The sequence below is a fragment of the Carcharodon carcharias genome, chromosome 7 (assembly GCF_017639515.1).
Source record: "Carcharodon carcharias isolate sCarCar2 chromosome 7, sCarCar2.pri, whole genome shotgun sequence".
Taxonomy (NCBI): Eukaryota; Metazoa; Chordata; class Chondrichthyes; order Lamniformes; family Lamnidae; genus Carcharodon; species Carcharodon carcharias.
In genome coordinates, this window is record NC_054473.1 from 122,247,199 (window position 1) to 122,268,923 (window position 21,725).

The following is a 21,725-nucleotide window of genomic DNA, read 5'->3' on the forward strand; positions in this document are numbered from 1 at the left end:
TATATCAAGTTGTACCCCTCTTCACTGTATCCCAAATCAAAAGCACCTCATGCATGACTGGCAGCACCTGCTCCAGCCACAATAGCCTGTCCTTTTATAGGTACAGTCTTGTTTTAAGCAATGCAGGGTATCCTTAGCTGGTGTTTCAAGTTATGATTTTGTCCCCAGCTGATGGATGAAACCAATCAATAACATGGCAGGATGCAGCAGTCATTGAAATGAGCGGGCAGCGCAAAGTAGATGTGCTGCCTACACTGCAGTCAATGGGCATGGGTTAGTTATGCATTGTGATTCCTGCGCCTATTTTAGGGGCTATTGAATTTAGCCCCCAGTGAATTTAGTTCTAGAAGTGTTCCATGAGTAAATTGTTGGTTTGTTCTATTATCAGATTTTGTTACTTGTTAGTTATGAAAAATAATTGGGACTTGGGACTAATAAAGTGTTTGACTAAAATTGGGCTTAGTTCATACTTTCTGATTAAACTACTAGCAGGCAGCTTGGGGTATGTTAACCATCATTCAGGGATCTGATGGTTCAGTTGGAAGAGCACTCTGTGGTGTGACTATGAGTCATTCTGATCAGGGAGACCTCTTTGTCAATTGCTACTGTGTTTTGTGATAGTAGCTAGTGGGTGTGACATTTGGCCTGAATATTGTGCCTTCCTGTTCCTGATCCATAAACATTGGCCCCCTGCTGGAAATTAATATGTCCAGACATTGATTTTGTTAGTCCCTTGTCTGACTTCATTTCTCTGCCAACAATCACTGTCTAGACTACTTCATGGAGTGAAAGGCTAGAAGGCAAGAGCAGAAGGGAACAGTGGTGGAGATAACATGTTATTTACAGCTAAGTAGAATCTTTATCTGGTACACTCAGGGAATGAGTGGTGCCGGTTAATCAAAAATGCCAGTTAACTGAGAGTTACATTACCCCTGACACACAATAAGTTGCTGCTCTCCCTTTGAGGGATTCAGGGGAGAGGGGAAGCAGCTGGGCAGTCAAGGGCCCCAGAAAAGCTGGGCATCATAGGAAATATCGAGTTGTCAGCTGCAGATTGGTTTTTGAAAAAAATCACATTGAGTGCACTGACAGTTCCTCTGAGTGATATATCTAAGGTTCAGATACAATAACCAAAAACTGACCCAGTAATTTAATAATTTCAGTGTAAAGCCTGAGGAAAAACGCTTTCTTACCTCCAAACAGCACCTCCTTTAGCCTGTACCACTACCAGTAATGCCCCTTTGTCCTTTTGTTCAAGACATCATTAGCAATCTCTCCTTTGCACTCACCTATCGCTGGCCTTCTATCCAGCTTCACCTGCTCCACCCCCCTTAAATAGTATAAATGTTATCACATTTTTACTTCTCTTTAGCTCTGAAGAAGTCATATGGAATCGAAACGTTAACTCTGTTTTTCTCACCACAGATGCTGTTAGACCTGAGTTTTTCCAGCATTTTCTGTTTTTGCTTCAGTACCGTGTGCAGTTTTGGTCTCCTTATTTAGGAAATGATATATATGTGTTAGAAGCAGTTCAGAGAAGGTTCACTCGACCTGGGATGGTGGGGAGTTATCTTATAAGGAAAGGCTGGACAGTTTGGGCCTGTATCTATTGGCATTTAGAAGAATGAGAGGTGATCTTATTGAAACATTTGAGATCCTGAGGGAACTTGATGGGGTGAATGCTGAAAGGATGCTCCCCCTTGTGGGAGAGACTAGAACTAGGGGACCGTGAGGATTCCGGTTTTGGAAAATTTGAAGGACATTGAATTTTGGACATCGTCCCTCCTGAGTTACTTTTTAAAGTTTGTAATATTAATTTGGGCTGTGAATATTCCATTCTTCAAGAAACCACGGCTTAAGATAAATGTCCAGTGGGGAACGCCTGAGAAGGGAAGGGAAATTTTGTATATCTAAGGTAACAAAGAACTGCCAGGCTAAAGACTCTTGCTGATTAGTGAAAAACACCTGGCCGAAGAGAAGTATTCTCTGAACATCTTAGTCTGTCTGAGAGTTTTAATGACTGAGATTTAATGCCTTAGAAGCAGATTGCAAGAAAAGACACTCTCTTTCCCTCTTTCTGCCCCACGTTTGTTTTAAACTTTCCTCAGAAACAATCATCAGAATAAATTATCTGTTTTTTTTTGAAAGTCTGAAAAGTTGTGAAAAGTAAGAGTCATCAAGGAAACTTTCACCAAAAAATCTGCCTGAAGGAACTTGCAAACCTATTGTGACCAAAGTTCTGTTAGATCAACAGCGTCAAGATCTTATCTAATTTTATCCTTTTTAAAAAGAAATGTTCTCATCCTCCAGCCTCTGCAGGAAATTGTTTTGTCCTGTTTTGTGTTTGTGTTGTGTGTATGGTGGTTAGAATATCTGTTTTTTTTAAGAAGGGGAAAATTGTTATACTTCTAAACTACAACTTATATGTTAACCAGTTTATTAACTTTCTTTTAAAGTAGTTTGTTTTAAAATAACTCTCTTTTTTGTGTTTACTGAAAGAAGCTTCATTAGAGTCTTTTTATGCTGGAATAACAATACCAACGATAAACAGTTGGCCAGTTCCGTGGTGAATTAAACATTTAAACTATTGTTATGATTTGTGGAGAAGTGGGGCTAGAATTAACTGCACACCCCTCCCATCTTAGCCTGTAACAGGACCCAGTTTAAAAATGGGGAGGCCTTCAAAAGACCGAGATGAGAAGAAATTTTTTCGGAGGGTCATGAATCGTTGAAACTCTCTTCCCCAGACAGGCGGAGGCAGGGTCAGTGAATATTTTTAAGGCAAAGGTGGATAGATCTTTGACTAACAAGGGAGTCCAAGATTATTGGGGGTAAGTGGAATGTGGAGTTGAGGCCACAATCAGGTCCGCCATGATCTTATTGAATGGCGGAGCAGCCTCGAGGGGAAGAATGGCAGACTGCTCCTAACTCATATGTTCATTTGGTTTTATGACACGCAAGTGCATAATATTCCAGAGGTGAAAAAAATGCAATCTTGACTACCAGATGTGAAGTAAGGATGAAAACCCAGAGCTGACCAAAATGACACTCTCTGTTTCAGCAGGTATCAGGCTCCAAGCAGGAGACCTTGAGTGGTGGGGGAGGGGTTATTGTATTTATTGTGGAGTTTTAGATGAACTTAAGCTTGTAAAGGATGGAAGAGATTGAAACGAATCATGTGTTTAATACATTCCTGCTTCCAGGGAGCAAACAAACCATGCAACAGAAGCAACCAAGCTGTTGCTGTGCATTATGATTGGCATAAATGATTAAGCTCTGCTTATTTTGGTTCTCATGACTGTGTAATTATTTCTCAAGTGGGATTTTTTAGCAGCACTATGAAGGGACATGTGGACATGCATGCGTTCAGCAAGTCAAGAGCCCCAAAGAAAAAACCTTGTTTTTTCATTGATATTTGAGTAAGCCCCAAACCAGCCATTCTGGCACTCAGTTTAACAATGAGTCAGATTAACTTGAAATGAAAGCAACTACCCTTAAGGCACTGCTTACTTGTTCTGCTTTCACTTTGCCAGGAAATGTAATCAGTAAATCAATGCTAGAGAAATTATATCCAAAATAAACCAAATGGAGGACTTGTCACAGTAGGATTTTGTTGCAAGTGAATGGTCCTTTGTTCAGACATTTAACGTTTAAAAGTTCACTTCTTTTTGCTCAGTCACCTTGTCTATTATCTTGTGTGGTTAGATTACAGGAGGCCCTCGATCAGACATGCATTATTATTGCTCAATTTTTGAAGTAGAATGTGTATGAAAGATGCTTTGCTTTTACTTGCATTGCTTTTGTGTAATTCTCAAAAGCTGTGTTATAGATGGATTGCAAATATATAGAGGGGCTGTTTAAAGTGTAAGGATTAATACTTGTCCTATGTGTTGCAAGACATAATGGATGTAAATTCCCAACTAATCATAGAATAGAATCCTGGAATGGTTATAGCACAGAAGGAGGTAATTTGGCCCATTGTGTCTGTGCTGGTCCTCTGATGGAGAAATTTATCCAGTGCACTCCCTTGCCTTTTCCCTATAGCCCTGCAAATTTTTCCTTTTTCAGATTATGATCCAATTACCTTTTGAAAGCCTCAAATGACCTGTCCCTCGCCAAACACTCAGGTACTACATTCTCAACTACTCCCTGCATGGAAGTGTTTCCTCCTATCACCATTGCTTCTTTTTCCAATTATCTTTTGGTTCTCGATCCTTCCATCAATTGGAACAATTTCTCCCTATGTACTCTGTTCCGACTCCTCAAAAATTTCAGATCTCCTCTCCACCGTCTCTGTTGCAAGGAGAACAGTCCCGACTTCAATTTTTCAATGTAACCGAAGTTCCTCATCCTTAGAACCATTCTCACAAATCTCTTCTGCACCCTTTTTAATGCCATCACATCCTAATGTTGAACTAACATTTCTAGGATTTATAATGAATTAGAATTCTGCAGTTTCTCTGCTGTAGATTGGCATAACTGTTCCCTCTCTGATTTTCTAGCAGGTGAAGAGAGTAAAATTGCTCCAAAAACTACATTGGGCATTTTCCTTGATTTTGAAATTGATTTTAATTTACTTATAGTTTTCTAGTTAGTTGTAAGTTGGTTCATGCTATTGTCACTACCCAGTTTTTTTATATTAAGTGGAATGTACAGGTTTTGTTTCACTCATTTTTAAAGAATTTGCCACTTTGAAGCCAGCAAAATCTCAAATCTTGGCCTTGTGTCTTGCAGGGCTCGAAGTTTTAAAACAAGAGACAACTGTCGTTAAAAACGTTCCTATTCTTGGATTGTACCAGACACCATCTGATGGTGGTGGGCGGATTGTCTTATATGGAGATTCCAATTGCCTGGATGACAGCCACAGACAGAAAGGTTAAAAAAAAACTTGTCTGACTTTTATTCTTGTAGTCTTGGGAGTGTAGAAGAAATCTGCATAGTTCTTCTGTCAAAAATGCAGTCAAGTGTACATGCTTTTGAAGTGGTGTCTCTTGAATGTGTTCCTGTTATTGCAGCTGATGACAAATTACTAGTACTAATCTTTTGCTAGTTGAGTCCCCCTAGCTTGTTCAAAGCCTGTTTCCATTTGCTCGACTCGTTTGTACCACTGGACAAGGTACAGTATTCTGAAATGGTATTTAGTCAAAGCTGACCTCCATCTGCAGCTAGTGTTTGGCTTTAACAATGGTGGTCATCTGCAGACCTAATTTGGCCCCACCTTTTGGACAATGTGGTGAATGGCTGATAATGGGTTAAAGAAAGTAATACCCGATAATTATTTTATCTTGTAATCTGTTGTTTAACTGTTGCTTGTGATGATTTTATTAGCCTTATGCAGACGTCGCTATAACTGTGTGGAATATTTTGGCTGTTAACATTCACAACAGATAAAACAAATGGACCAAAAGCTAACAAGATTATCCAGGCAACTCGGTAAAATATTTAATTACAAGCTTGTAATTACAGCTTGTAGTTAAAATTCAACAGCTGAAATTCTGCTATTGTTTGATGTTACCTGAATACTTCAGTTAATTAATGTTTTGCAATAATTCACAGTATTTATTGTTCTATAAATGTAAACCATTTGAATTCCTCAACTACAATGCAGCTTGTAATCAGCCCCAGTCGTAAGTTATTTTGTGTCTGGTTCATTTGAATTTTATGGGAGTACTACAAATTTGACTTGAAAACTTCTGACTTCCATTTGTGTAATTTTAAGTCTTGCATTTAGCACATATCCATAGGATGTTGCAACTCAATCTCCAGGATGTGAAAAATACCCATAAGGTGTAAACTGATCATCAGTGGCTGAAATCTTTCTTTGATAAATCACAAGCAGTCAACTGTTAAACAAACCACGCTGTGGTTTGCAACCTGTAATTCTAGCTTTGTGCTTTTCTTAAAAAAACAATCTTATGCACTTGACTAGGTAGTCTTTGTTAGTTTTTATTCCATTTATTTTAACTGTTGCAAATGTCAGATTTAATGCTGCCGTGAAGTGGCTTGGAAAGTTTGACTACAATAAATATGCTATGACACTGCTGCTTAAATGTGTCATTAGTTTAATAATCACATCAATTTTTTTTGAATAAAGATCACACTGTTTTCACAGGCACTTGGATGCAGTAAAGTATATGAATAAGTCAGCATTCAACCAGCAGCTGCAACCACAAAAGGACCCAGTGAAATCACTAAATCTAATTTGCCAGCTGTTTGAGCGATGTTGGTTTGTCACCTAACTGCCGATGCACACTGGGAAGAAACAAAATGAATAAACACAATTAAATAGTTCAGAAAAAAATACCCACAAAATTGCTACCTTCTGTTAGAAATTCATCCACTGAGCTTTGTTCTAGGGAGGATCCAGTTTTGCTCCTTTTTAACTTAATCATTATTCTTGTCAGTGTTGAACGATTAGGCTACCATCTCCCAGCAGGTTGCAAACTTCATAAAACCGCCCACAGGATCACTATTTTTGACCCAATCAAACCTGGGAATATGCCCTATTCAGCATACTCATTCTTTAGACATTTTTAATATTTGACTAGTGTAATGATATCTAGGAGCTTGGCCAGTCTGGTAGACTGGGACATGAAAACATCACAAATCTAGATGCAGCTGGAAGCATACAGAGCTGAACAGATGAGCATTAGAATAGATTAGAGAAAATGCAAATCAGAAAGGCAAGCAGCTTTTTGAGAACAAATGTAAGGGAAATTTTATTAATTGCAAAATTAACCGAGCCGTGTTATACATTCAGGGCAGAAAGCAATTCAGACAACAGAGGGGAAGGTCGTATATATTAGAATATTGAAATGAGGAAGAATAAGATCTGGAAAAACGGTAACCATATGCTAATTATAGTTTGATGTCATTGATTTGAATGCAATTCATTTATTGAAGCTTTTGGTGTATTAAATTATTTCGGAATTACTTTTAATTATGATTAATTGTTGCTGTTCATTGGTGTAAGTGCTGGAAGATGAGACCAAGACTAACCCCACTAACAGCTTGTTTGCACCCATATACACCCCACCTTGGCAGCCAGTCAGTCATAATCACTTCAATAAATCAGATATTAAATGTAATCTAAGTGAACACTGCATATTACCCTGAATTTATACAGGAATTGTAAATTTTCATGTGCTTATAATTTTATTTCTCTATGTAAACTGCATCTATATCAAAATCTGATTTTTTAAATATAAGTAGGATCATAGAATAATACAGCTCAGAAGGAGTCCATTGTGTAGAATGAGCCTATATTCCTGAATTCAGAAGAATGAGGTGAACTCACTGAAATGTTTGAAATTCTTAACTTGGCATGGTAGGTGCCATGAGCATGTTTACCCTGGATGGTCAGGGCATGGGGAACAGTCTCAAAATAAGGGGTCGGTCATCTGGGCTAAAATTAGGAGACTGCATAGAGAAAAACGTTTGCCCACCTGGAATATGTTCTAATCCCATATTGTTGACGATGTAGTTCGTGACATGAGATCAACCAACACTGATGTGGCTGTTATTCCCTGGTGGTTTTATAAGTGTTGTTCAGCCCTTGGATGTGTGGTCTCAAGACCAGTATCCAAAAGACATGGTTCAGTTGGAAGGCAAAACACATATACTAAGGGCAGAAGTAAGCAAGCCCCCTCACGACTAACATTGTGTCAGTTGGCCATAGATGCATGGAATAAACTTGGCCCCAGTATTGTCAAAAAGAAATTTGTGTGGAATATCAAATGTGCTCACTGGTACCAAGGGCAGTTACTTGTAGAATTATGGTGCTGGAATTACTGGTTCTACTGATTGATGATGCGGACGAGGAAGATCCATGTGATGTTATACAACCAGGCAATTGGGATGAATGGTTCAGTGATTCAGATGGTGTTCAGAGCGATTTAGAAGGATTTTAACCTCAAGTGTTGTAGATAATTCAATTTGGTATATATTTATTCTAAGTTGGATGAAATGTTTATAGATTGTAGTGTTATAAAATAAATAAATGTTCAAGAACTAACATGAATTCTTTCATGTTGTTGGTTTTTATTTTATTCCCTTGTGATAGTCTTTTCTTTGGGCCCAAATCAAGAACGTATGCCAATCCTTCAAAACATTATTCATGTAAAATTTGACCCCACGACTTCTGGCCTAAAAAAAAGTATCAAAAATTCAACTTCTACATGAGTATATACAATATTTGGAATTCTGTGAATGTTTAGTCATTGAGGCTATGATCGATAGATATTTAGGTACTAAGGGAAATGGGGGTACAGTGGCAAGGTGCAGTTGATGTAAGACATCTGCCATGATCTTATTGAATGTCTGAGTAGGTTCAAGGGGTTGTATAGCCTGCTACTGCTACTTGTGTTCTTGTATTCATTTGGCCCATTCCAGCTGTTCTGGCCTCTTTGAAAGAGCAATCCAATTAGTTCCACACCCCTACTCTTCCCCAAAGCTCTGCAAATCTCCCCCTTCAATCAGTATCCCTTTTGAAAGTTACTATTGAATCTGCATTCACTACTTTTTCAGGCAGTGACTCCAGATCTAAACAACTTGTTGGTTGTTTTTAAAAAGAAATTTTCTCCACATGTCACCTCTGGCTGTTGTGCCAATTACCCCAAATCTGTGTCTATGCCCTCTGGTTACCAATCCCTCTGTCACTGGAATAGACTCTACTTGTTTACTCTTTATTTCCCTGCATAATTTTGAGCACCTCTAATAAATCTCTTCTTAACCTCTCTGCTCCAAAGAGAAGAATGCCAACTTCTCCAGTCTCTCCACATTATTATCCTCATTCCTGATACCATCCTAGTAAATCACCTCTCTACACTCTCCAAGGTCTTGATATCACAGTACTCAGCTGAAGCCTAATCAGTAATTTATAAAAGTTTAGCATAAACTTCCTTGCTTTTGCACTCTCTATGCCTCTGATAATAAATCTTGTATGTTTTTTTTTTAACCGCCTTCACAGCTTCTCCTGCCACCTTCAAAGATTTGTGCATATACACACCCAGGTCTTTCTGTCAATATGCTCCCTTTAAAATTGTACCATTTAGTTTATATTGTCTCTTCTCATTTTTTCTACTTAAAGATATCTCTATCATCTGTTATATGCCTGCTCATTTCACCGGTCTGCTATCTCCTCCTGAAGTCTCTTACTATCCTCCTCATTGCTTCCTACATTTCTAAGTTTCATGCCATTGGCAGATTTTGAAATTGTACCCAAATCTAGATGATCAATGGATATCATAAAGAGCAGTGATTTCCATCACCACCCACTATCTACTCCCCTCCAGCCTGAAAAACAACCATATTTATCCAAATAAAGGCAGTTATTTTGTAAAGTATATATACTTGTATCTGTTCATTCCACTACAGTTCTAAATTGATTTATATTGACATATAATTATATTGTGTGTATTGAAAGAGAACAGGATGGATACATTTAATTAGCCTACTCTGACATATGAATGCATACATACATTTTGAGATATAAATAAACTTGATTTTAAGTACCGAGCACAGATACTGCTCTATATATAGATTATGCGTTATAACCGCAGCTGATGTTATTCGCTGAGCAAGCCAAATCCCAGATGGAAACTTGTCTTAATGATCGTAACTTTTTTTTATATTTTGAAAATGAGAAGATAACTACTGATCCCAGAAGCACAGAATCCCAGTAACACTTACAGGATTTTAAAATTAAAAGATTTATTAACAAGAAGGAAAAAAACCTTAAACACACAAGATTAAAATTACACAGTTAAAACAGTCTTACAAAGCATTCCCCCAACAAACCCTTTTGGTCAGAACACACAAGTGGTAGGTGGGAGGTTACAGTCAGATCAGTCATGATCTTATTGAATGGCGGAGCAAGTTTGAAGGGCCGAGTGGCCTACTTCTGTTGCTAGTTTGTATGTAAGTTTGTTCGTACGACCAGCTTCTGTCACTAGATGGAGCCTGTTCAATTTAAAAGTACTGTACTGAGGGGGGTACTGTAATCTTTTTAAACAAGGCTTGTCAAGTGTATGGCTTGCGGACCACAGTTCGGCCTACCTAGTCTCTATCTGGCCCATGGACTCACTGTTCAAAATACGGGTAAGTTTAATGAAGGATCTGTGCGGAGTTGCCCCTCCAATCCTCCAGGCTGTGTCTCTCCTGTATTTGCTGATTCGTTCACGGTGAGCCTATCAGCAGCAAATCCGCGGGAGAAACAATCTGATTGGAGGAGCAGCAAGCAGTATGAAGGTGAGTGGCATCTGTTTTTTTCCCACAGCATGTGCCCTCTGCCTTTAACTGCGTGCGCTCTCGCCTTCCATGAGTGAGTCTGTGTGTGGGTGGGTGAAAGCTAGAACCCTGAGACTGGAAGTGAGCTGGACACATACAGAAGTCCTTCTCCTCCTCTTCCTCCCTCCCCAAAAATCTATCCACAAAGCAGGCCAGGAGAGAAGGAAAACCCAGGCTGAAATAATCCATTTCTGCCCCCCGCTTTCGTATAAATTCCACCGAGGCCAGCACAGTGTGTGCCACCAGAGTTAAAAACGAGGTCAGAGTTCGTTAAACCAAACACCTTGGCTCAGCTGCAGTCCCCTGCCCTTTCCTGCTGACTTGTATTTGGGGCCTAGTCTGTCTCTCCAGCTCTGCTTCTTGAGTGAAAAGACAAAGAAGGTTTTATTGGTTAGCTCGCTGCTTGATGGTCACTTTTATTAATTAATCTTTTTTAAAATGATCAATTTATTGCTTAGACATTGATTCATGTTTAATGTTATGCCAAACCTTATCTTGCCAAAATTTGTTCATCGGCCCCTGGAGTGAGGAAAAAAATTTGAAATCAGGTCCCTCAAACAAAAAGATTGGACAATCCTGTTTTAAGCAATTTAATTGTACTGTATATTGTATTTCTTTTATATTTAGTGATGTATTTTATTTTGCAAGTTATTTCAGCTGGCAATGCACAATACCAATGCAATACCCATGCATGGTGCAGTATTTCAACTTGTACGTTGGTTTTTCTGGACAAGATATGTCCAAAAGAACTAAACTCCGCCTTAAACATTGATTCTTATGGGAGCCCATGATACACTTAAAGTTGCAATTTTCAGGAATGCAACCACAACTTTAAGTGAGGACTTAATGTACAAGAACTTGATTTAAGCAGTAAGAGCAGGAGGATGCCTTTCGGATCCTCGAGCCCTGCTCAGCCATTCAGTAAGACTAAGGTTTATCTTCTCCCTTAGCCACACCTCCACTCCCCTTCCCCTGCCATCCCCATATCACTTGGTTGCATGTATGCAAAAATCTGACACACTCTGCTTAAAAATAACCAATGATTGAACATCCACAGCCCTCTGGGGCAGAGAATTCCAAAGATTCACAGGCCTGTGTGCTTGAAGAAATTTCTCCTCATCTCAGTCCTAAATGGCCAATCCCAAGATCGTTGCTGAGAGTTTAAAATCCTTTTGCTGTGTAGCATGGTTTGCTGCCAACTTTAAATAGTCTGGAATACAACGTTACTGTTTATGAAGAGAGATTTTGCTACAGGTTAGCGCATGGGAAGTTCTGATACAAGAGGATCTTTTTAATGGGTCTGCTCTGTAACATTTTATTTTCTTTGTGGATTTTCTGAATTCTTGTCACCTGAATGTAAAGTTTTGGAATTTGTTTGGTTTGAAGAACTGACTGCACACTTATCCTTTATCCCCAGATTGCTTCTGGTTGCTTGATGCTCTCCTTCAGTACACCTCATATGGTGTGATGCCCCCAAGCCTAAGCCACTCTGAAAATAGGCAGCAACCTCCTCCTGGAACAGACCACCCACTACCAGAGAGGATGGAAGGTAAGGCAATTTGTAAACTCATGACTCGAGTAAAACTCGACTGTGGAGATGTTCTGTCGTAATGTCAGTTCAGTGTTCCATCTGCAAACATGTGATGCACCCTTTCTCTGATTGTTTTCCTTATTCTGGGATGTGTCCATATATTACTATGGACCTCTTCAATTATTGATGTCCTTAAATGTAAAACTGAAATGTTATGAAAGTGAGAAGTTTTAGATCAGGACTGCAGTATTCACTACAACATTTAATAACTTGATGTTTTCTAAATGTGGAATTTTATGACTTTTGGTGTGTATATGACGTCAGAAATTGCAGTATCTTATTCCTGTCTCACTGTTTATGTCAGCACTACATAAATGCAAAACTCATTAAATTTTTGATTACTGAACTTCGATTAATGATACAGACTTTTATCAGTGACAGACTCCTGCTGACTAATTGAATTAACACCATTGGCTGCCATTGTAAAGATTTACATTTGATAAAATTGTTCAACAGAATTTAGTCCTGTAAAATGCTCCATCTCCCCCTGCTGCTTCAGGCATAAATTGTTCTTTGAAAAGCTGAACAATGAACTCATAAAATGAGGTAAAAACAAAAAAACTGCGGATGCTGGAAATCCAAAACAAAAACAGAATTACCTGGAAAAATTCAGCTGGTCTGGCAGCATCGGCGGAGAAGAAAAGAGTTGACGTTTCGAGTCCTCATGACCCTTCGACTCGAAACGTCAACTCTTTTCTTCTCCGCCGATGCTGCCAGACCTGCTGAGTTTTTCCAGGTCATAAAATGAGGTACTGTACTTTCATTTGTATACATGCATATAAGTTGGTGCTATTTCTTTTACATAACTTGTATGTTTAAGTTATTTTATAGAGATAAATTTATGAACACCACCAAATATTTAAAGTTTTATTCCAAAGTCCATGTTGAATAGCATTCAATTCTGATTTTTGTTTAAACTTTTAGGCAACCACTTATATCGATTTTCCAAGGTTCTTGAACCGCACCTTGCGGACCCCAAACCTCGTCCTCTGCCAGCATGCCCTCGCCTATCCTGGGCCAAACCACAACCTCTAAATGAGACGGCACCAAGGTTCGTGTGTGACAACAGATACTTACATCTTGGTTCATATCAATTCACATTTGTATAAATCATAAAGTAGTGACTCAACAAAAAATTAGCAAATAAAAAAATGTCTTAAGTACTTAAATTGATTTCAACAGTAACCTTCGTTTTTATGGTACTTATTTAAAAGATAGTGTCTCAGCAGCTCACAGAGCAGGGAGAAGAAAAATATGGAATTTTCTGATATGCAGAAAATACATGAAGTCAGAAAGCAAAAACAGAAGAGAAAGGGAAATAAGAGTTAAGCAGGTGGGCAAAGTCCTAAAGAAGAGGTTTACAAAGGCTGTGGGAAATTGGTCAAAGAGAGTTTTGTAGGAATCCTTCCAGAAGGCGGGTGTGATAAAGCAAAACAGGTAGTTTTGGTGGGTTAGGAGAAGTGCGGAATGAGTGCCAAAGCATGTGTGAGGGGACATGAAGCTGAGAAATAGAGAGAGAGATAAGAGTTGAGGGCCTTCTCTGACAAGAGAAGCAAGTGGAATTTAGCAAGAAACGGTAAATGACAGTGTGTGACTTTGTGGTGGGGAGTACACATAGCGCGGTGGTCTGGATAGGTTGCCATTTGAGGAGGCAGTATAACCAGTAATATGGAAAATTACAGCATTAAGGCAAGAAAAGTGTAGATGTAGGGTTGGAACCAGATGTTGCTCTGGAAGTGGCAAAGAAGTCTTGGCACCATATCAAATTTGATGAAAAGAAGTTAACTTGGAATTGAACAGATCACCAGGTTTCCAAACTGAAAGGATATGCCTGAGGAAGCAGCTGGGACTACGGATGTTCAAGGCAGAGGGATGTAGATACTGGCACAAGCCAGAGGTTAGTTTTTATTTTATAACCACTGGGAGAAATTGACTTCTCAACGTTAAGACCCTGTAGTAACAGAGTTGGTATTGATGTTACATACAGAGACCTAAATCTGGGCTTTCCAAACTGGTTTCCATCCACAACACCGACAACAGCTTTAACCAAGTCACAAATTACATCATCTGTTGATTGTGTTCTTCCCCCCCCTCAACCTCTCTGCAACCTTGGACAGTCCTTAGCTGCACGATTATCCTCCAAAGCCTTTCCTCTATTGTTCAGCTCAGCGAAACTTCCTCTGCTTGGTTCCACACTTAGCTTTGCAAAGGTATCTACAGCATGCCTTTCAGTGGTTTCCCACACTGTTACCTCACGTTCCCCCCAGGGAACTCCCTCTCTGTCTCATCCACATAGTCATTTGTCAATCCTATATGTGTCCTGGTTTACTCACTCTCTTTCTAATCCACATAGCCATTTGTCAATCCCACATGTGTCCTGATGACTTCTTAGAGCTACCTCTCCACCGTCTCTCTTGACTCCTCCACTGCCTTTGTTGACAAACAGCTTGTCCAATATTCTGATAAAAACAAAAGAACTGCGGATGCTGGAAATCCAAAACACAAACAGAATTACCTGGAAAACTCAGCAGGTCTGGCAGCATCAGCGGCGAAGAAAAGAGTTGACGTTTCAACTCTTTCTTGGACTCGAACTCAAGTTCTGTCGAAGGGTCATGAGGACTCGAAACGTCAACTCTTTTCTTCTCAGCTGATGCTGCCAGACCTGCTGAGTTTTTCCAGGTAATTCTGTTTTTGTTTTGTGTCCAATATTCTATACTGGATGAGCAACAATTCCTTCCAGTCAAATATTGGAGTGCTGAAAGACGTCATCTTTGAAATCCACCACATATTCTTTACCCATGCTGCCAATTTCATCCCCCTCCCCAATCATCAGCTCAGGCTGAACTAAATATGTCACAACTTTAGCATCTCATTTGGCCAAGAGTGAGTTTCTAATTCTATACCCTGTTCATCACAAATGGTTTTGTAACTCATTTGTTCTTTCATCTGATCTTGACTGTTTGACTCAATGACCTCTGGGAGATCATTCCATGTTTATAATGGAGGGGAAATTCCTTCAATGGAGACACTAATTTTATAATTGCATCCTCTAGTCATGTTGATGTTTAATACAAGGTTAACATTGTTTCAAAAGCTATTTGTAAATAGGATTTTTGGATTTTTTCAACATCAGCATTGCTCAAAGGCTTCCTTAGGAAAACTGATGCTGATTATTTTGCCTTTGTATAAAGTCAGTAAGGTATGCCTGCTTTTCCATACTAATGGAACAGTTTACTTCCAACTCCCTAACTTTGTCTGCCTCTGTCCCTGCCTCAGGCCATGTGCTGTTGAAGCTCTCATCTATGCCTTTGTCACCGTATATATCCCTGCTAAGATTTGCATGATGCTCCTTGGTTAATGTGATCACCACAGGCCTGACTGCCCAAAATCCCCCTGACTCATTTGTATCAATAGCAAAATTATCTTTATACTCAACAATGGAGTTCATCTGGATATTTCTGAAAATATGGAAGACAACTTTGACCTTGGGGAGGGTGAACTAGCTACTATGTATTTTTAAAAAAACTTATAGTTTTTTGCATCCCTCCAAGATACACTATCCTGGCTTGTGTAAGTGAAACCAATACATCACTGGTATTCGGGAAAGTGGGGGAACATTACCTAATTGAGCAGGCAGTGAGTGACTATTTATTTTGGCTCTTTTGGTAAAATTGCAGTGGAGCTTTAAACAGCTGTTGGAGGATAGAAAGGTTGAAAAGTTTGCAAATTGCTCCACACGATCACTCTCTTTTGTAACTCATTTGTTCTTTCATCTGTTCTTGACTGTTTGACTCAATGACCTTTGGGAGACCATTCCATGTTTATAATGGAGGGGAAATTCCTTCAATAGAGACACTAATTTTATAATTGTCTCCTCTAGTCTGTCGATGTTTAATACAAGGTTAACATTTTTTCAAAAGCTATTTGTAAATAGGATTTTCAGATATTTTTCAACATCAGCATTGCTCAATGGCTTCCTGAGGAAAATACATGCTGAGTATTTTGCCTTTTTATAAAGTCAGTAAGGCATGCCTGCTTTTCCATACTAATGTATGAACTCTTAGCCAGCAAAGTTGCATTATTAGATTTATTATGTGCCTGTATTGTACTGAAAATTGGTTGATCCAAATCTTGGATCTAAGGTGGGCAGTTGAAGAGTAGCTGACAAAACATGTTTGCAATTATTAGCCATTCAGTTTGCTCTAAGAGAGAAGGCCTACAATGCATGGAAAATTGATTATTTTTTTGAACTGTACTTAGAAGGCGATGTCGAAAATGTAAATTTAGTGGCTGACCTAGAAGATCCATACTGTGCAAGGTCCTGTGTTGTCAAATATTTGAAGGAACATAGGCACTTCAAATTACAGCAGCTAAAATATTCCATTATGGGAGGACCATGATCCATATGGCAAAGATCAACAATTAGATAATATCTGCGTGATTGAGCAAGATGCCAAGACTCCACTCCCAGTCTCAACTTCTCCAATGTTCACCTCTGTTGGTTGCAGCAATCAAAGATGTTTTTGTCCCCCCTCCCAGCTGGCAATATAGCATGCATTAGTGTTTGAAAGAGGTGAGGTAAACCACTAAGCTAACTATGCCCTCTCCTCCACTGGAGATGCACTCAAGTTATATATTGTTTACTGCCATTCATCAGCAATCAGAATCTATTTTTAAAATGTAGAGCTATCTAGAAGGATCACTTGTCTCTTATTAAAAAATCTATAATTTTATTGTAATCAACTTGTGGCCATTGAAAATGTGATTGGATCACCCTTGCATATGAACGTTCAAGAACACGAAACAGGAGCAGGAATCAACCATATAGTCCGTCAAGACTGTTTTGCCATTCAATACGACCATAGCTGATCTGAGGCTTCAATTTCACTTTCCTTCCTTCCCATATCCCTTGCGTCACTGAGGCACCAAAAATCTCTCCCTCCCAGCCTTAAATGTATTCAATGATGGAGCACCTGCAACCCTCTGAGGTAGAGAATTCCAAAGATGCACAACCCTTTGAAGTAATTTCTCAATCCTGAATTATCTGACCCTTATCCTGAGACTGTGCTCCTGTGTTTCTGCTGGTTGGGGAATCTATAACAATCTCTCAACAGCTGAAAGTAAAACAAAAATAGAAATACCTGGAAAAACTCAGCAGGTCTGACAGCATCTGCGGAGAGGAACACAGTTAATGTTTTGAGTCCGTATGACTCTTCAACAGAACTTAGGAAAAATAGAAGAGAGGTGAAATATAAGCTGGTTTAAGAGGAGGTGGGACAAGTAGAACTAGATAGAGAGTCAGTGATAGATGGAGATAGCCAAAAGATGTCATAGACAAAAGGACAAAGAGGTGTTGACGGTGGTGATATTAGCTATGGAATGTGCTAATAGGCGACATTAAGGGTAGAAAGCAGGACAAGCAAGAGACAGATAGCCCTAGTGGGGTGGGGTGGGGGGGAAGGGATTGAAATAGGCTAAAAGGTAGAGATAAAACAATGGATGGAAATACATTTAAAAATAATGAAAATAGGTGGGAAAAGAAAAATCTATATAAATTATTGGAAAAAAGGTGGGATCGGAAAGGGGGTGGGGATGGAGGAGAGAGTTCATGATCTAAAATTGTTGAACTCAATATTCAGTCCAGAAGGCTGTAAAGTGCCTAGTCGGAAGATGAGGTGCTGTTCCTCCAGTTAGCGTTGAGCTTCACTGGAACATTGCAGCAGGCCAACAGCTACCCTATCAAGCCTTTCAAAATCTTTTACGTTTCATTGAGATCCCCTCTCATTCTAAACTCAGGCCCAATTTACTCAGCCTTTCATTAGAGGCCAACCCCCTCATACAAGGAATCAATTTAGTGAACTTTGTGGTATTGCCTCCAATGCAAATATATCCTTCCTTAAATAGAGAGACTAAAACCACACATAGTATTTTAGCTATGGTCTTACCAAAGTCCTGTTAAATTGTAGCAAGACTTCTTCTTTCATGCTTATTCAAACTGGCCACAAGAGTACAAAATTAATATTGGATTTAATATTGAAATGTGTAGAGAGAATTTGATTTTGTAAGTTAAACACAGGAACCTTTTTATCAAGGCTAGATGTTTCAGTCAGAAATTTCAATTGTTTCCTAGCTTAGCGAAGAATTTTCTGATAGTTGCTTTTTTGTGCCTCTTTCCCTCCTGTCGACAACGGCTGATCTCCAATCTGAGTTTTAACATGAAGTAATTCAAATTGCAAATTGTGAATATTACTTAAAATAACAGGAGCAGGATTTATAAAGTAAATTTAGCCTCTGGAGTTAATACAAGCCTATGCCATAAGTAAACATCTCTTATTGTTTTTCCTTTTCAGTAACCTTTGGAAACACCAGAAGTTGTTGTCCATTGACCTAGACAAAATGGTTCTGCCAAATTTCAAGCAAAATCGCCCTCAGGTGCGACCTTTATCACCAGGTGAAAGTGGAGCCTGGGACATTCCTGGAGGTGAGTGTTGGTGTCACAGCACTTATCTGTTGAACTTTGGGAAATGAACAGAGACCAGGGTGATTACGCTGGTGACCCCTCCCAGCCCAGACTGTCAAAAACCATATATTCCAACATTTTACTTCACAAGCGAAAGAACAATGGGAATGTTTGCACAAATAACTCTATTTCTTGTAAAAATTTATAGGGTCGATTCAAAAACATTGCAAAGCACTTTGTGATGTGAAACACTGCATGACTGCAATTAATAATGCCTTTATATAGCTGTTAAAGTTCATAATGGAAGCTCTTTATTCCTGGTGACTTTATTTGTGAGTGATGTTAAAGGGTTTGTAAGATTGGAAAAGGATGAGGAAAACTAAATAAGTAAAATAATGTTGTGAATCTTAAAAAAAAGCGTTCTCTGATTTTGTTGCATTTGCTTGCTTAAAGATTACTTTAACAAAGGGAATCTTTAGAGTGAACTAGTTACAAGAAGAATGATTTCTTGAATCACAGACCTCATTTACTGCAAGTGGTTGTTGCTAGAATAATTGAAGACAATCCAAGATGTAAAATTATGAAAACCCCAAATAGCCCCTTTGAGAAATAGGTTCAATGTTTCAATAACCTGGTGTATAACAAAAACAAGACAGCTGAATTGATGCAACTAATTAGATAAGTACACTTGTTCAGTTTAATGTCTTACATTTCAAAATAATGTTTAATGTTGCACCAATGTAGCTTGGGCTAGGAAGATTGGCTTGTGACCATGGACTTTGAAGATGAGAGAATCCAATATCATTATACGGAAGAAACTACCAGTATAAAGCTCTCCTGTTTGCTCTAATATACCAGGACTTTTAATTTTGTTTATTGTTACATTACCTTCACAAACCTGTTTCTAGATAATTATCTTATCCAAATTCCACTGTGTGCTGCATGTCTCCATGAAGCGGTCAGCCAATTCATGCAGTTAAGGCCTGGCATGGGCCATTTTGTGATGGCACTGATACTTTCCCACTGTTGGAGCAGCCCCCTCCTCTGTGGGGAGGCCACTAGTTCATTTGAGACAGCCTCCCAGAGGCAAGCTGGATGGCCATAGGAGCTATAACCTCCATACCCCAGTGACGGAACCACAGAGATCAAAGATCCTCATCAGTCACTATTCCTGAGGAAGGATTTCTACTCCACCCGATGGTCCTACTGGCTTTGGGCCCCTTTATTTGTTGACTTCTCTGCTGGCAATCAACGGCACCTCTAGGTTGGAGTGCTCTCGTGTTCGTCTACCTCAGCAGTGCCCACCATGCCCAGTGGGGCTGCTGGTCTATTGTCATCGCAGGTCCACCTACTGTCCTTAGTTGGACTTGTCTTCCAGAGGCTGCTTTTTAATTAGCCAGCTCTGGGAAAATCACAACCAATGTCCTGCCATGGCCACTACGGAGTCCCTGACCGGGAATTGAGGCTGATGTCAGGTTTGTGACCAAACGGGGAAAATCTGTCTCTAAACCTCAGAACTAGCATATGATCAGCCCTTGTAAATTCCAGATAACCAGATAGAGCTTTGTTGTTCATCCAGGCTGCCCACCTGTTCCAAAAGATGTTGAATCAGGACCGAATTCATCTTTATTGTCCAAAATTCAGGGATTATTAAAACTAGCTCAACTTTATTGCAGGCCTTTTATTTGAGGAATCAGCCTAAACTATTGAATAACTGAGCTAAATGTACTTCACAGTTCGTTAACAAACTGTCAATAAGTGGCTATTGGATCCGTTATGCTGTAACTTCATTACAAGTCGCTGCTGGCCTGGATATCTCTCACCAGTTTATTGAACATTTCCAGCAATATAATTGGCTGCAGTTTACCTTTCACTGCTAATGTAATGATGCTTCCAATTTTAGGAAGATCTTTTGAGGGAAGAAAGAGAAGTTGCATTTTAGAGATGTAAATCATTTGTCCTCTTTAAGATGGTGCTTTAGTCAGCAGTGTGGCCACATAATTTAGAAGATACTATCTACTCATTTCTTGTCTTAGTCCTGCATTCTGGACCTTTAGAAGCAGGAACTGCTTCCTCTGCAAAGAGCTGCCAAAGCTCAACTATTTCCTGGTCTTGCATGTATTAGCTGGCTGACAGAAAGTGACTCCTTGTTTTAGTGGGCTAAGTCTTTTCATTAGCTTAAGGGCCAATCCACATTTATTTGTCATCCTTCTACTTTTAGCTCAAAGATTGAGGTTGAGTACTGTGGCATTAATTGTGATTTGTTTGCTTTTAAGGTATAATGCCTGGTCGATATAACCAAGACGTGGGGCAGACAATTCCAGTTTTTGCTTTCCTTGGTGCTATGGTGGTGCTGGCGTTCTTTGTGGTACAGATAAAGTCCAAGAGCAAGCCAAAGAGACGGAAGCCACGGGTCAAACGTCCTCTACTGCTTCAGCAGGTGCATCCGCCAAAGACACCCTCTGTATGATTGGGCCAGTGAACAACGACTAATCAAGATACATCCACTGTGGACAGGGAATTGTGCTGTTGGCTGCTCCAAATGAGTGTTGTAAAAATATCCAGTAAAGACACTTCATGGGCTTGCTGATGTTTTTGACACATTTAAAGGCAATGTGGTTTTAGCTGAGTTGAGGAGACCTTTTTAAATGGCAACCATAACTACCAAAGACATTGTGTTTGGTTGCTTTATATTTATATTCCCCTGGGAACAAAATTGTTCTAAGCAAATCAGTCAGTACAGACATTGGGACATCTTGCTTCAGTTCTTGGTTTTATTTTATTGTCATCATGTAGAATACTTGTTACAAGGGCATTTATTGGTGAGAAATGTATTTTGTAACATGAATCTGCAGCCTTACCATGCTTAAGAGAATGAATTACTGATTCAGATAATGTGGACAATGGCACCTGGCAAGAATAATTGGTTATAACTGTACCAAGGCGCTCTGTGCTTGAATTGACTTATTTTTATAAAATGGAAACTGCTATAATTCACTGTAAATATTTAAGATGGCAGTTTGCAACCTATTTTCCCCATTATCGGTGGAATAAATTTACAGCTCTGCAAGTAGACACTTGTTCTGGAAAGTTGATTTGATTTTTGACCATTCTGAATGCAGAAAGGAAATTGGACCAAGTAGGTTGCATCTTAACACAGGTAAGTGTGCTCATGTGATAGTTGGGAATTCAAAAACTCATTTCAAAATGAGTTCAGCAACTTATCCTGGCAGTTTGGTCAGTCACCATCCTTTGATTATCCAACCAGGGCTTTTACCTGTTCTTGCGGAATGCAGGTAGTCTTGTTTTAATGGATTTTCTGATGTTGAACTGTCATTTAATCTCATGCACGTGGTGGCTTGAGTCATTAGTTAGTTGATCCAACAT

At 39.3% G+C, this 21,725-nt stretch overlaps 1 protein-coding gene across 5 annotated transcripts in view; it reads left to right on the forward strand.

Moving 5' to 3' along the window:
* Positions 1-21,411, forward strand: part of mbtps1 (membrane-bound transcription factor peptidase, site 1) — a 160,434-nt gene extending 139,023 nt beyond the window's left edge. For all 5 annotated transcript variants that reach the window (XM_041191447.1, XM_041191449.1, XM_041191448.1 and 2 more), the window contains exons 19-23: positions 4,735-4,875; positions 11,705-11,836; positions 12,803-12,929; positions 18,229-18,359; positions 20,615-21,411. In XM_041191447.1, the coding sequence (XP_041047381.1) occupies positions 4,735-4,875; positions 11,705-11,836; positions 12,803-12,929; positions 18,229-18,359; positions 20,615-20,808 (725 nt within the window). In that variant the 3' untranslated portion in view covers positions 20,809-21,411. The remainder of the gene's footprint in view (positions 1-4,734; positions 4,876-11,704; positions 11,837-12,802; positions 12,930-18,228; positions 18,360-20,614) is intronic.
* Positions 21,412-21,725: the final 314 nt, after the last annotated feature.